At 30.3% G+C, this 16,218-nt stretch overlaps 1 protein-coding gene across 1 annotated transcript; it reads left to right on the top strand.

Moving 5' to 3' along the window:
- Positions 1 to 2,335: 2,335 nt before the first annotated feature.
- Positions 2,336 to 5,845, top strand: LOC114741088 (glutathionyl-hydroquinone reductase YqjG-like). The gene is made up of 6 exons (XM_028929348.1): positions 2,336 to 2,428; positions 3,242 to 3,466; positions 3,572 to 3,748; positions 3,844 to 4,068; positions 4,161 to 4,289; positions 5,420 to 5,845. The coding sequence occupies exons 1-6, from the start codon at positions 2,357 to 2,359 to the stop codon at positions 5,651 to 5,653; spliced, it is 1,062 nt and encodes a 353-aa protein (XP_028785181.1). The 5' UTR covers positions 2,336 to 2,356; the 3' UTR covers positions 5,654 to 5,845.
- Positions 5,846 to 16,218: the final 10,373 nt, after the last annotated feature.

The following is a 16,218-nucleotide window of genomic DNA, read 5'->3' as shown; positions in this document are numbered from 1 at the left end:
TATACGTGGGTTAGGGGCAAAAATAACTTTGTTCAAAAGGTTCTCATACTATATACTCTTCCAGTTCTAAATATAAGACCCTTATACTGTGTATAAGAGTCTTATATTTAGGATCGGAGGAGTTTTTGGTCCTACTTATAGAGTGGAAAGAAAATATTACAATTTTATCATTTATGTATTGTTATGTTAACTTTATTCTCATGAGATATAATACATATTAAATAAAAATAAAGTTAGAAAATTATTAAATTTTAAAGTAGAGTTAATAAAGTTCAAGATTTCTATAAATCTATATAAAAAACGTTAAAAGTGATTTATACAAAAGGGAGAGGGAGACTGAGGAAGTTTCAATCAATTGATCATCATGCTGATAACCTTTACTTGTGTTCTTCAAATGGATATATTCTTCTTTTGATTATTTTACTTTTGAATAGATGAATTATTTATATTTATATGTCATTTTCATGTCTTCAATTGTCCTGATATATGTAAACAAATGTTAATTAATGTTTAATATTTCAATATATATACAGCCATTATTGCCAATTCTCATGAATCCCCACGCGGGTGATAAAGTTATCGAGATCACTTTATTCATCTCTAATTACTAAAATCAAAACCATTAAAATCAATTTTTTTAACACTAAAGCAATTTCTCAAAATTCTAAAATAACTGAATTTATTACAAGCAATTTTATAGTTCACATAGTTTATTAATATATTACTGACATAACTTTTCAATTTCGTAGCTCAAATATGACGTCAAACAATAGGCATCGACCCAGAAGATCCTCGTTGTAGTGTTGTACTATAATACATACTCTCTAATGTATGTGTTATATTTACGTTTAAACATATGTAAGTACATTTTTAATAAGTTATATGTCTGATATTATGTTGAGAAAGACTTAAGTACTTAGCCTTATATACCTAATATAATCCTATCGAATTAAATCAGAACAAGTAGATTTTAAATCATTACTCATATCAATAACAAGAGCTAATTATATTACGAATTTGATTCCACTTATAATTCCAAAGTTGTCAATGCGTGACCCTTTATTCAAAAAAAGAGTTTATTATACAGTAAATATCTATAAAAATAAGATGGGTTAAGGTGTGATTAGCCCTCCGAAACTTAAAGTATTTTATAATGCATCTAATATCTTGAAATATTTTTTCAGGAGCATCTAATGTTTTGAAATATTTTGTGGTATATCTAATATTCTGAAGTATTTTTTCAGGTACATCTAATACTCTAAAATATACTAAAAAAATACTTTACGGTGCTTGATATACAGTCATTTAATACACCTTTTGAAAATTTAATGATAAAATTAAAACTGCGTATGAAATGATACTTTAAAAGCACAATTACTTCTTAAAAAAAATTAATACTTTAAGAGCAAAATTACACCATAAAATATTTTAAAATGCTGGATGCACCTAAAAAATAATTTAAAGTGTTAAATACACCACAAAATACTTTAAAGTATTGAACACAAATAATAAAATATTTTAAACTGTTGGATATACCTTAATCCAAATAGGACAAGTTTCTTTTACCTGAAAGTGAGATTCAAGTTGAGAATTTTAAATGTTGGCAGCCAAAAAAAGAGTTAAGAATAATAAATTTTTTTCATTAAATATAATCATCATAAAAAGAAAATTTAAAAAAAAAACAATCATGGAGGACAAAGCAAATTGGGATTGGTGGCGCACTCCATAATACTTTATCGATCAATACCATAAACATATTCCTTGGAGATCACCTTTTATGACCGGCATACACCTTCAACATTTTATTTTGCTTAATTATTTTATTTACTAATTATTAATTAACTATGGAATGGGGTCCAAATTCCCTAATGCGCCCATTATCCCATTTGAGAGTTTTTCTTTTTGTTTTTTTTTCCCTTTGGTTATGTTCTTTTCTGTACAAAAAAAATTATTAATTAAATTTTAACTTACAAAAAAAAAGGTTATTTGGTTTTAAGTATTTTATTACTGATTCTATTCCTCAACATAAAAAGCTAATAGAATAATCTACTTTGATATTAAATTTAAAATTTTAATTTATTTTTTAAAAAAGTTATTTTTTTCCCTAAATTCTCTCTATTTACTACACATACATGACAAATTTAATATTTTTAACTATTAGAGAATACCCTAAAAACAAGCATTCTCACAAATAGATAACTTAATTAATTAATTTAATTTTTTATAAATTAATTATTTAGCAATCACAAGAATGGAAGTACTTGCACATTTGATTGTAATAAAAAAAAAATGCTGTACAGGCGACTAAATGCTTTTACATTCCGAATAATATGAGCTGAACTTTTGGGGGCTTCCTATGTTCTCTGCCAAGTCGTGTGTGATTCTGTGCCCCAAGATCTCCTCTGCCTCCCCTTCGATTTCTTGCAAGGTATTGCGAAAATCTTGTTTTTGAATTCTCTTTCTTTCTCTGACCTAAAATATATAGGACTGCTTTCGTTTCTTCTTGTGTATCTTCGCTGCTAACCAGATTAAATGGAAACAGAGTATCTCTGAACTGCTCTTCATCTCTTATGTTATATATTTTCCTAACTGAGAAGGAAAATTTCCGTCATCGGGGGCAAATTTATGTTGTGACGATGATCTCTCTGCGGAAAATAATTTCCTGAAGAATTCTATCGGAATAGGTTGTATTTTCAGTTGAATTAACCCACTGAACAAAAGTATCAGTATCACTGCTTTCTTCGAGTTGTGCCTATGAAGTACCAATGCCTAAGTCATGTCTTCTTCGACACTTCAAATTGCAATTAAACATTATATATCTTGTTGTGGCATGTCTTTATTGTGTTGCATCCTGAATTAGCACGGATGTTCGTCTCTTAGTGTATGCTTGAGTGGAAATTAAATTGTATCAAGATTCGGTCAATTACATCCTTTTCCCCCAATTCTCATGTTCCCCTGTTCTTTTCCACCCATGTAGAGCCTCTACAGAAGAGTTTGTTTCACAATTGAGTGAACGACTATGGAATATATTCATGAAATTAAAAATAAAATCTTAACTGGAATCCGTTGTTTACTAACTTGCCTCTTTTCTGAACTTAATCTGAATCTGAAGTCATTTAGTGTGCAGGTTAAGTGGGCCTAATATATAGATTAAAGCATATCAGATCTTGAAGAAAATTATGTCATTCTGATACTTCAAAAATTTGTTGGTTTATTGATTCTTGATATGTCTATTTTTTAGTTTATTGTTAACATGGCACGATCTGCATTGGATGAGATATCAGACGCTGGCGCTTTTGCGAGAACTGCTTCTACATACCGGAATTTCATTTCAAGAGGACCGGATTCTCAATTTCCAGCTGAGTCAGGTAGGTATCATTTGTATATATCATATGCATGTCCTTGGGCTTCCAGGTGCCTTGCTTATTTGAAGATCAAAGGACTTGACAAAGCCATCAGTTTCTCGGTTAGTGATCTTCATGAGATCTCTGTGTGTGTGTGTGTGTGTGTGTTTAAACTAGAATGGTAGATTAATTTCCAATTTTCCCATTTTGTCCATATGAATAATCAGTCTGTCAAACCCATTTGGGGAAGAACCAAAGAAACAGATGAGCATATGGGATGGATTTTTCCTGAATCGGAAACTGAGGTGCCGGGAGCTGAACCTGATCCCTTGAACGGAGTGAAGAGCATTAGGGAACTTTATGAAATAGCAAGTTCAAATTACACAGGAAAATATACGGTTCCTGTGTGTTTCCTCTTTGTTTTGGACTATATCTTTTCTTTTGTGTATGCTTTAATGAGCAATATTTATGGTCTTTTGTGGGATTTATAACTGTGTAGGTTCTTTGGGATAAGAAACTCAAGACAATTGTTAACAATGAGAGTTCAGAGATAATTCGCATGCTTAATACCGAATTCAACAATGTAGCAGAAAATCCCACCTTGGACTTGTATCCCACCCATTTGCAAGCCCAAGTTGATGAGACTAATGAGTGGATATACAATGGTATAAACAATGGTGTTTATAAATGTGGGTTTGCAAAGATGCAACGGCCATATGATGAGGTTTGTAGTTTTTCTTTTTGTTGATGTTTGTAGGAGTGGCTGACTATGTGGTATTCACATCACTGAATTTGTTTTTATTGGCCCTTCTGCAGGCTGTAAAAACATTGTACGAAACTTTAGACAAATGTGAAAATATACTTAGCAGGCAACGTTATATTTGCGGCAACACACTAACTGAAGCAGATATTCGGTTGTTTGTCACTCTTATCAGATTTGATGAGGTATGAGCGAATACTGGTTCACTGCTATTCAAGTATGGGCATATGTTTTGGTTTTAATGTGTTGTGCCAATAATTTGCGCAAGAACAAGCATCATTGTATTGATCTGTGTATTGATCTAAGGTCATCATTTAGACATAAATCTAAACTAAATCATAGAGTGCAGCATAGTTTGGAAATTCCTATATGTTTTATACCATATTTTTACTACAATATAATGTTTGCCTATTAAATCTCTTCCTCTCTCTCTTTTCCCCACCTTGAAAACCGATAATTGTTTCTTTCTTGTTCTCTTTATTAGTCTATCTGGCAACTGTAGAAGTATCTTGAATAAGATGCCAATAAAACAAAGATCCACATGCTCAGCAATTGCCTGAAATGTAATACCTCGTTTACAGTGATATTTTCATTTTTGTTAATTCTTTCCTGCTCCCTTCCTGTTAAAACAAGTTTATCAGTCCAGATCTGTACCAACTCTTAAAATATGTTCCGATTTTAACCAACATTTCTCTAATATCAGCTCTTGTCAACTCCGGCCGATCTGGGTTTCACCAGTCTCCCAAAGGTCATTCAAATATTCAATATTTAAAAAAGAAAAGACTAAGTCTTCCTGTAAGATGATAATGTCTATCATTACTTATACAAAAGTGTAAGCTCTTCTAATTTTGTTTACTTCTTTTGCAAACTTAATGGAATGCAATGAAGAATGGTGAGCAACAGGAAGCTTGTTCCCGTTGTTGAATTCTTGATGGCTTACCTTATAGTAAAGATCACAGGAAGGGAAAGCTTTAAAATATAGCTGAAATTTTGAAGGATTTTCTATATGTTTTGTTTTCTTTTATCATTAGCCTGATGAGCTGCAGCTTCTTGTTTTTAAACGAATGCATCATCGTCATTTCTAATAATCAAGAACAATCACAAAGATAAGGGTTCTTTTATCATTGGTCGGTGACATGGTATCATAGCGTCTGAGCAAGAGCTCAGGATTATTAGACAATTGCTTAGCCTTCATTTAATTGTCAACTTCCAACTTGAATTGGTTCTTAACAAGGGTATTCTCGCATTATATTTTTAGATATAGATTGCATTATTACATTTCAGCTTTAGCGATTAACCTGTGTGGTAATTGCAGGTTTATGTTGTTCACTTCAAGTGCAACAAAAAGCTATTAAGGGAATACCCAAACCTATTCAATTATACGAAAGACATCTACCAAATTCCTGGGATGAAAAGTACAGTGAACATGGAACATATAAAGTTGCATTACTATGGAAGCCATCCTTCTATCAATCCGTTTGGGATCGTTCCTATTGGGCCAAATATTAATTATGATGCTCCGCATGACAGGGAGAGGTTTCTCGCATAGGTTATTTATTTCTGCAGTTGTGAGAGATTTATGAGAAACATTCTGTATGTTAAGTGCTTTTTTCAGTTGAGTGTTTCTGAAATGATCATGCTTTGGGTGATTATACTTGTTCAAGATAAAAGTTTGAGAAATGTGTGCAGACATGAATGGTGACAGTTGGGTTGAATTGAGGGGGTACTTGGTGGTTATGAATCTCAAGTTGTATGTGTGCAGAAATCTTTTAGGTGTTGTCCTCTATGAGAAGCACTAGTTATGAGTATGAATAAGAGAGGAGAGGGCATGCAAGAAGGTAAACAAGCTTTGGTCAAATAGTGTATGCTTGGAATGAGTGTGCGCCTCTTCAAAAGTTACTTTTCCTCGTTAAGTCACTTTGGACCAATTATCTATTTTTAAAATGTCTTTAAAATATAATTATGTGCCCAAACAAGCACATAATTACATTTTGGGCACATAATTATATTTTAAAGACATTTTAAAAAATTCAAAACAAAGTTTGTTCCACATACTTACATCTTATCGATTAAAAAGTTGTTTTTAAATGATTTTACTATCGTTCCAAACAAGCTCCTAAGCGTTAGGTTATGTAAATTGTATGTGAAAAAATAAAAGAAAACACACTCAGCTAAAAAGGAAGAGAGGATTTTTACAAAAGCTAAAATTACTCTCAAATATCCAATTAAAATTACTTTAAAGGTTAACCAACTTTTTGGCGAAAAAAGCCTGTGTAAATATTAGTCACGTTATACTCCATGGCTTTTACTATTTGTAAAATTCAAATGAAATAAAAGCAACATTTTTCATTAAAAAAAAAAGTAGAAGTTCATTGCAAATTTGCAATCATGTATATTTGCAAAGGCACTTGCCTTGTAATTTCTTGATTTTGTGAATGCTTCCTTTTTCTTCTCACTTTTGGACAGAGAAGTATACTTTCATGAAACATTTGCTGGACCTAAAAGTCCAAACATCTACGTGGAGTTGCGTTATTCTTTTTTATCACGTATTTCCATTGATGTCAGAAGCTGATTTCCTCCACAGTGATAAATTTATACGAACTAAAACTGAATTTTCATCCACTTGCTTAAAAGACTTCTTCAGACTGACTTAGAAATTATAAAACTTAATACAAGTAATGGCAAAATGCAGCAATCTCTCCCCATAGTTCAATAGGAGCAGCTTGATTTCTTTACTTCTCTTTGAAGGGCATAATTTTTAAGAAAAGTGGTTTGAGATTCCAAATAAATAATATTATTACTAAAAAAATTTAATAATAAACTACTTCCAATTTTAATTATAAGATTTACTTTGTAGTGTAAATTGCATTATAAATCTTATAATTAGAACTCAAGATAATGTTATTTTTTTCCTCTGAAATTTACCATTCACTTGTTATAAAAAGTTTTTAGTAGAGTAATTATATTTTGTTTTTGAAACCACATGATGATTTTTTTTCTTCTAGTTTTTATTTGAGCATCAGACTAATGATGGGCCGATGGAATAACTTAGCTAGCTTGAATGTAAATATTGAATTCTCTGCAAATTACGATTCTCTTTAATAAATTATAAAATTATAATTAAAAAAATTATAATTAGATCCCATCTAAAAAAATTAAATACAAAAAAGACTCTTAAAATTATAAAATTATTTTGAAATCTCAAAGAACTTTTTTTTATTTGTTTAATTACCAAATTACTTTTTGTTTTAGAAAATATGTATTGACAACTGAAAGTATTGTTATTAACAACTTAAAGAGTTAAAGGGTAAGAATTAACAACAATCACAGCAACTATTGACAACTCATCCATTATATTTTTGTAATGCGCTGAGAAAATATATTATCAATACTTTATGGTTATTAATTGCTGCACTTTAAATTGTTAACGACTACTACTTCCGATTGTAAATATAAATTTAAAAAAAAACAAATTGATATTTAAACAAATAAAATCTTTTACAATAAAATTTCTTGAGATTTCAGGATAATTTAATAATCTTAGAAGATTTTTTTGTGTTCAAACTCACTTACATAAGATTTTATTGCAGCTTTTCCGAATGAAATCTTCAATAGAGTTTGTCAGCCGCACCAGTCTCACGGAATCACTTCAAATTGCCGAAACAATTCTCAAGTATCAAAGCATTCCATGAAACTAAACACTATTTTTAATTTATCCATAAACACTATAATTTTTGCATTATACAACTCTGGTAGGGGTAACAATGTGCTGGTTAAAAAAAAAAAAAAAAGGGGTAACAATCTCGCATCAATTTCTTAGACGTCGTTGCTTATTTCTCTCTAGTCTGCAGACCCAAAAAAAAAAAAAACAGTAAAAGAAATCCCAAAACACAAAATTTTACAAAGGTTGGGATTAGGGGTAGGTTTCAAGAATCATGAGTTTTGTTGATGAGCAGAGAGGCAGACGGAGAGAGAGAGTTGAGCCTGTTGGCACTGAGAGCGTTTCAGGGCGGTGCCGCTGCTGGAGCAGAGTGCCTGAACGGCGTCGGATTCTTCTCGGCAGGCCAAGGAGACGAGGCACATGGCGAAGGCGTGGTTCAGGTGGCGGCACGCCGTGTCGCGGCCCGGACCGGACGGGACCCGCCGATGACACTCCGATAGGGCTCGTTGCAGGCGCTCGCAGGTAGATTCCGATGACATCTTCGTGGATATCATGGATTTCTTACCAGATTCATAGGCTGGTTCGGGTATAAGCTTCCGATTCCCAAATTTCTGAACTCAAAATTGGAATTCTCCCCTTTCTCGAGGTGAGCATTTCGATTGTTTTTTTTTGAGCCAAAATATTGGATTTGGATTTGACGGAAGATTATTGTGGCAATGCACACATATTTTATTGGGAAAAGAAGGGACAAAAGTGCAATTTTGCATCCATTTTTTTTAGTAGTATAATTTTATTTATTATTTTTAATACAATTTTACTCATAATTTTTTTTATTTTAATTTAATGCATCTAAAAAATAAAATCAGGACTAAAATTAGACTCAAAAAAATCGTGATAAAATTACATAAAAAAATTATGAGTAAAATTACACCACTAAAAAATCAAGGTGTCAGGGGCACTTGAAAAATAAAATTATGAATCAAATTGTCTCTTCACTCCTTAAAAAAAAAAATCTTACTTTCTAACTTTATCCTTATGCAATATATGCAAGTTTTTTTTTAGTCAGGAATATATACAAAATAATATATTTATGTTAAAAATTGGGAATACTTAAAAAAAACATATTGTTGAATTCGAAATTTTTCAAATGGTCATCCCAATAAGTAAAATTTTAGTTTAGATATAGCTGACCAAATTGGGATTTTCAAATTTGTTAAAATGATCATATTGTTTTTTTATTTTCGTTTAACAAAACACCATCAAACACCACCCTCATTAGCTGACTGGTTGTTAAAGCTTCAATGTTGGTAGTCACTGTCGGAGTTCAGGTAGGTTATTGGTCATCGGAGCTCCAACGACAAGCCGATGATCAATTGCCCGAGCTCCGACTACTAGCAATTATTTTTTTGGAAATTTTTTAAGTCCAGTAACACAATTAACAAGTTTTGTTTAATGATATTAACAATTTTAGTATCTTTTGCTTAAAAAAAAATTTAGTATCGTTATTAATAACAGATTTTTCAAAAAATTTAAAAAATAACATTTTAAAAAGTAGTATTTTTACAATTTGAATAACATGATTAACAAGTCATATAACAATATTAATAAGTCTCATAATGCTTTTAATCATATGATCTAAGAGCTTTTCACTAGAGCTTCGAGGGTCGGCTAACGAGATTGGCAGCAACTTTTTTTTTTAGGGGATTTTTACAAATCTAATAACACAATTATCAAGTTCTTTAATGCTATTAACAAATTTGGCATCGCTGATAACAATAGATTTTAAAAATTCAAAACGTAACATTTCAAAAAGTGATATTTTTACAACTTTAATAACACAGTTAACAAGTCATGTAGTGATATTAAAAATTCTCATAACACCATTAACCATGTGATTTGACGGCTTTTTATACTTTGAGAGATTAATCATGGGATCATAAGTGGGGAATTTGTAATACTATTAATAAGTTTGGTATTACCGTTAACAATAGGTTTTTCAAAAATTTAAAAAGTGATATTTTTACAATTTCAGTAATATGGTTAATAAGCCATGTAATGATATTAATAGCTTTCATAACACCATTAAAAAAATTTCCTTACCGAGGTTGATGTTTTTAATCCCATCTCCGAACTCATGACCTCTTATGGGTCCACTCCATTCTTATATTAATATTTAATATCTTTGGTAAAAATATTTTATTGATAATTGATAGTAATATGAATAATATTGAACGTTAAATCACCGATTATGCCAAGCACAACAATTAGCCCCAAAAAAGGCCGAAAAAGGCCTAGCCCAAATAGCCAACACAACCAGCTCAATTTGCCAGGCTTGGCAATGGACAGGATGGGTCCCCAAATATAAAAAATTATATTTTTAAAGAACGATAGTTAAGAAATTATTTTTATTTTTATCCTATACTTATTAAAATAATTATTTTTGAAAAAATAAAAATAAATCTGAACCATCCAGATCAGATCTGAATAGTCCAGATCTAATGAGCATTGGGTTTTGATGAGCATCTAATATAAATCTAGGACAGGATCGCTAACCCGGCCTCGCTAGATTGTTTATAGCCTTCAAATCATCGCTGATAATCAACTACAGTTGGGTTTAACAGAAATGGGCTATTTTCTTACAATATGCGAACCAATGTTATTATTAGTAAAAGAGGTGTTCACATTTAGTATTTGATAATACTTCTAGTATTATCATTTAATTTGTAAACCACATTTCAAAAATGGAACAGACAGCTATGTGTGACTTAAAAATTTGACATAATAAATATAAGTAACGTGAACAAAGTATTTTTGTAATTAATACTCCTTTGATCCTTAATGTAAGACCCAATTAATTAATTTGATTAAATTAAAAATATTATTTAAATTAATTAATATGATATGTTCTTTCTAAAACACTCTAATCATTTTCTTTAATTCTCTCTCTTCCTCTCATACTTGATTACTGTTGAGAGAATGTCAATAAGGTTAATTTGGGAAAAAAAATTAATAAACATGTGAAATATGTCTTGCATATAAAACTAGTATCAACTCTCAAATTAGGTCTAACATTGAGAACCATAGGAGTAATATGCTAGTATATATTTCTAATCGATAGTACCGTTGTGATAGCAAACCATGTGACACCTTAAACATGATGCAAGATGTTTCAATTAAAGGTGATGCGAGGTTGTCAATAGTAATTAATGGGATAATATTTACACCAAGTTCATGATTATTTATTATATCAATTTCTCCGATCACATGTAGCCTTGTGTCCCATTTTTTAAATATTATTATCCTTGTCCCTTAATATAAGACTTAATTAACTAATTTAGGGAACTAAAAATATAGTTAAGTTAGTTATTCATAGCAAGTAGATATTGTCTTCACTAAAATACCCTTACTAATCATATGTGTTTGAATTACCCATCAATAGTAACTCCTTAACATATGTAACTATTATAAGAATTATTTGATGGCAAAATAGATAAATATTAGAAACAAGATAGATTGGAGTCCTATATTTAGGATCAAATTGAATGTCAAACTAGTTATTATATGAAGAATTGAAGATAGTATACTTTAGTTATAAACATATATTTTAAAAATGAGACATATAGTTATGTATGATTTAAAAACTTGATATAAATATTTTTCTAATTAATAATATGCCAGTACATATTTCTAATTGATAGCGCCATTTAGAGCATACCATGTGACACCATAAACATGATTGCTCCACATTGTTGAACTTTATTAATGAGTTTGTCATCACTTACTCCTTTGCTATCATTACCTTGAGATAGAAATGTTCTCTGTTTTTTTTTTGGACCAAAGAGGGAAAACCACCTAACGCGGGTGGTACCCAAACAGCCCGAATGTCCTATTTATACACACTAACACATTCACATTCACACACCCATCCGATGGAAATGTCCCTTTAACCTAATGATTTTTTACACATAGGCACGCACGTAAAACCATTTTGTGGTTTTTTTTTTTTGGCTAGAAAGGTAACAATTCTATTACTCAACGAAAGTACTTCAGTACAAAACAGAGAAAAAAAAAACCACCAAAGCAAAAACAAACAAAATGACCTTACCGTTCACAAAGAAAATCAGACGGGCACGAAGCTTTCAATAAAGCTTAACAATCCCACCAGCCACTAAGTTTGCTCTTGAATAGCAACGGCTTCAACCTATGGGTTTAACATCGTCTAAAACTCCATTAGATCTGAGCCACATAGCACCATTTTTAAAACATTAGGTGGAACATTACTCCTACGTGTACTAAAGGATTGCTACTTCATGTGCAAAAATGCATTTAACCCGTAAACTATTATATATTTATATCTTAATAATATCAATTATATTTTTTGTCCAGAGAGAGAATATTTTTACGGGAGTTCTACTGATAAGCTATATCATTCTTAAATATACTATATTACTCTTCATTATTTATTATTGTATATATTGTTGTCTTGTTAAAAAGCATACTCCATCCTAGTCATAATATAAGTCATTTGAGAAGAAATTAATGCTTATTTGTTAATTTCGTCCCCGCAATTAATATTTAAATATAACACTTTTTATTGTTCTCTTTCATTCACAACCTTATTTAATATGATTAAAGTTACAAAAAATTTGAAACACATTTAATGAATTAATGATCATTTTCTAGTATAGATAGATTAGTTAAAATGATTTATATTATAGACTGGAAAGCGTATATATACTTAATAAGGATAATGTTAAAACGATATTAAATTTCAAGGTGGAGTTAATGAATTTAAAATTTCAAGTGAAACGTATTGAAAGTGACTTATATATTAGGAGTAATATTATACTACCCCTAGTTCTTAATATAAAAAATAGTTTAACATTCATTTTGTCTCTCATATGTATTTTTTTTAAGGTAGTTTGTGTAGTAGTTACACAAGTTAAATGTTTTATTAAATGATAATTTTAGTGAATATACATAATTAGCAAATATATTTTAAAAAAATGACATATATTTATTATAAATAATTAAATCAACTAATTTTTTAATCTATTTAAATTTATTAATTAACTTTTATGTTAAGTACCGGACGGGCACATGTGAATTCAAATCCTGAATACTTGGTAATTAAACAATTTAATAATGTTAATCGGAGTTGCATGCGGTTTTTGTCATTTTGTGAGTTTTGAATACAAAAAGGAAAGATTCCATAATGAATGATGATGATGGTGCATGCGCGCGGTACCAACAAGAGGCAGCTCACACGAGACAACACCTTTCTGTTCGTTTTCCCAAAGCTCCAAAAAGTCAAAGCCATTCCATGCACCTCCCAACCCTTCTTGTCCCCTTCTGCAACTTGTCACCCTCAAATTGTCTCCCATTTAATTTAACTAAACCCTAGATATTTTTTTCTTTGCCAACAACCCTAGGTCTATCTATATGGGTTTGGAAAAAAGTTCATGCTTTTTATAAAGATATATAGATTTAATTTAATGCCTCTTTAATTTTGTTTTTGCTTTTTTAATGTTTTTTAATTTAATGCCAACATCTGTCTCCTCCTTCTCTCTTTCCAATGATAATAAATAACGATAAAATTAAAAAACGATTATCAAATACCCCACAAATGATTTATATTAAGAACAAATTTTTTTTTACAAGTGACTTATAATAAGAACCATATCATTTAAAAAGGAGATAGTTGACTCTTTATTATCAAGTTAAATGTACATTTTAGTTAAAAAAATCTATTTCAAGGAAATAATATATTATTCAAAGCACTAAAAGAGAAAAATTGAAAATAGTTTTATGTGGTCGAGTGAATAACACATACATATATATACATAGGAGAGTACTCTATGGGATCTATGATTGAACATAAATAAATAAAAAATACTAACATACATACATATATATATATATATATCTGTGTGGGCGCACGCGTGTAGTTGTACTGAGGTGTGTCTATTGATATATTTAGTTGGCGTGGCCTTCATATATCGTTAGAATATCGATATCAACACCCAGCGCCAGCAACTTAGAGCAAATGGCATGTGAACAAAGCTGTCATTGGAGGGTCCCAGAGTTATAAGTCACTTTGCGTAAGTTCTTAAGGTTTTTAAATGGATGACATTAATTAGAGATAAATATGAAAACTTATTTAATTTTAAAATCATTTTAATGAAGCGATGAAATTAACTCCTTTTTGTTATAGCGATGTGGTTAAAAACTATCTTATATTTAGGATTTGAGGGAGAATCATTTTATATACTTATTCTCCCTTCGATTTCAAATACTCAATTTGTTTTATTTTGTTTGTCTTTTTATTACTTCAATTCATCTATGCCTATACTATCTTACATAGATGCCACACATGCCCTTCTTCCAACTATTTCAAATCTTATCTTTTCTTGTACAAATAAGTCCAGACGCTATTAAGGAATGTAGATTAAATAGTATGGAGTTATTTGAAAAGAGACTAAGGAAGATCGAAGAGAATACTTAATAAGATTATTAAACGAGATCTTTTAATTAACAATCTATCTAAAAATTTGATTGTTGATAAAATACAATAATATCATGCGACCCGTGTAGTAAGCCCCACCTAATAAGATAAAGCTTGTTATTGTTGTGCTAACGTTCGTCATGTTTTTATTATCTCTCTGTCTGATGGGTGAATAAATAAATGGGAGGTTCGAATGCGTTTGAATCTTTATGTTATTGCCTTCGATCTTTCTCATGTTTTTGAATGTTCTCATCTTGAGGAGTGGGCATAAATCATAATTAACTAGAATGTAACAATTTTAACTATTCTTTACATCTACTTGGTCGTCACTACTATTGAATTGAAACAAAAAATAAGAACAAATCATTAAATGTGTGTCTCTTAAACTTCTTCTCTGGAGTCTCAAATATTTCTTTAGTACGTTATGAAGAAAATGAAGGGGGGAAAGGAATAACATTTTAATTAAATATTTTTTGGTTGAAATTTAATTTTTTTCAAGTTAATTTTTAATGAAATCTTTTTTTAAAAAAACTGGTAACAAATTAAGTTAAGAATCAAATTAAATAAAAAGAGGTGTTTTATGCTTGAGTATCATAAATTTTCAAAAACTTATCTATACACACACTACACAAACATCTAGCCATTAAAAAGTTTTTGCAGTCCTCTAGATTAAAAAAAATCATGATGCCAAACAGCACAACTTTACTTTTTAAAAAATGTATCTTTACCCAAATCAGGGAGATGATCAAGGGATCGAAATTTGAGATTAATAAAACAGGGAAAAAGGAACAGAACAGAATATATAAGAAACATCGCATCAATTAAGGAATTAATTAATGCGTTTGATCAAATAATGCCCAAAGTAGGACCACATACAGAAAACAAAAGGGAAGTATCTGCAATAAACTGAATACTTTTCAACATTAATTCAGAGAAATGCTAGTAGAAAGTTAAGGCAAAAAAAGGATGCTCATTATATAAAATCAAACAATTATATATTTATGTGTGTTTGCGGTTTTTTTTTTTTCCAATTAACTATGAAAACAAGCTACAGGGGAACCTTGGATCTGGATCATCTCCTCATCCTTCCTGTCCTTTTTTGATCTTCTCCTCATCTCATCCCCATCTCTAAATTAAAAATTGAACAGCTGGAATTTAATATATTACAGAATTACATTATATTATTAAATAAAAAATAATAGTTTAAACTTCATCTAGACAGTTTACAACGGTAGAGTATATAAAAATAGAAAAATGGTTTTATAAAATATTAAATATAATTTAAGGGTGAGGATGAAAATGAGGAGAAGGGAAAAGGGGGGAAAATGAGTAGAGGATTCAAAACCAAGAAACCCTAATGAGTTTGGTAATTTGTTGGGGGGAGGGGTGGCTAAACTAGGGTTTTTATGTATCTTTACCCTAATCCGGGAGATGATCCATATTGAGGGGAAAAGCAATAGGCATCAGAAAAATCTTATCATAAGGGAGTATATATATATAATCAGAGGCTCAAAGTGGGACCAGGGACATGGAAAATAAAAAAAAGAGAAGCCCTACTGAATCAGATTTTATTTTTTTTCAATCATATATATGTTTAAAAAACTATGTTTCTATCTTTTTTATGAATATATTATCATAGATGCAGTCATTTAATTCATATAACCATAACAAATGGTGATTGAAAACTACAATTAACCCTATATATACTACCATCAGTCCTTAATATAAGAGTTGATTAGAAGGTTGTATTTGGTCATAAATATAAGACCTCAAGCAACTTTGTCACACAAATCTATAATGTTTTCTCTAAAATATCCCTATTAATTGTAAGGGTTATTGCCAAAGAATAATATCAATGCACATGATTAAATAGGATAATTTAAAAAAAAACACACACACACACATTTGTTACAATTAACCAATTTAATCAATTTTCTTAATCTCTCCA

This window comes from Neltuma alba, unplaced genomic scaffold (assembly GCF_004799145.2).
Source record: "Neltuma alba isolate B1F8T4 unplaced genomic scaffold, ASM479914v2 tig00003268_pilon, whole genome shotgun sequence".
Classification (NCBI taxonomy): domain Eukaryota; kingdom Viridiplantae; phylum Streptophyta; class Magnoliopsida; order Fabales; family Fabaceae; genus Neltuma; species Neltuma alba.
This window is presented reverse-complemented; position numbering and strand designations above follow the sequence as displayed.

Coding starts and splice junctions, on each gene's coding strand:
- LOC114741088 (XM_028929348.1), top strand. CDS start 2,357: ATGTTCTCTGCCAAGTCGTGTGTGATTCTGTGCCCCAAGATCTCCTCT. Junction 2,429..3,241: donor CCCCTTCGATTTCTTGCAAG/GTATTGCGAAAA, acceptor TCTATTTTTTAG/TTTATTGTTAACATGGCACG. Junction 4,290..5,419: donor CTCTTATCAGATTTGATGAG/GTATGAGCGAAT, acceptor TGGTAATTGCAG/GTTTATGTTGTTCACTTCAA.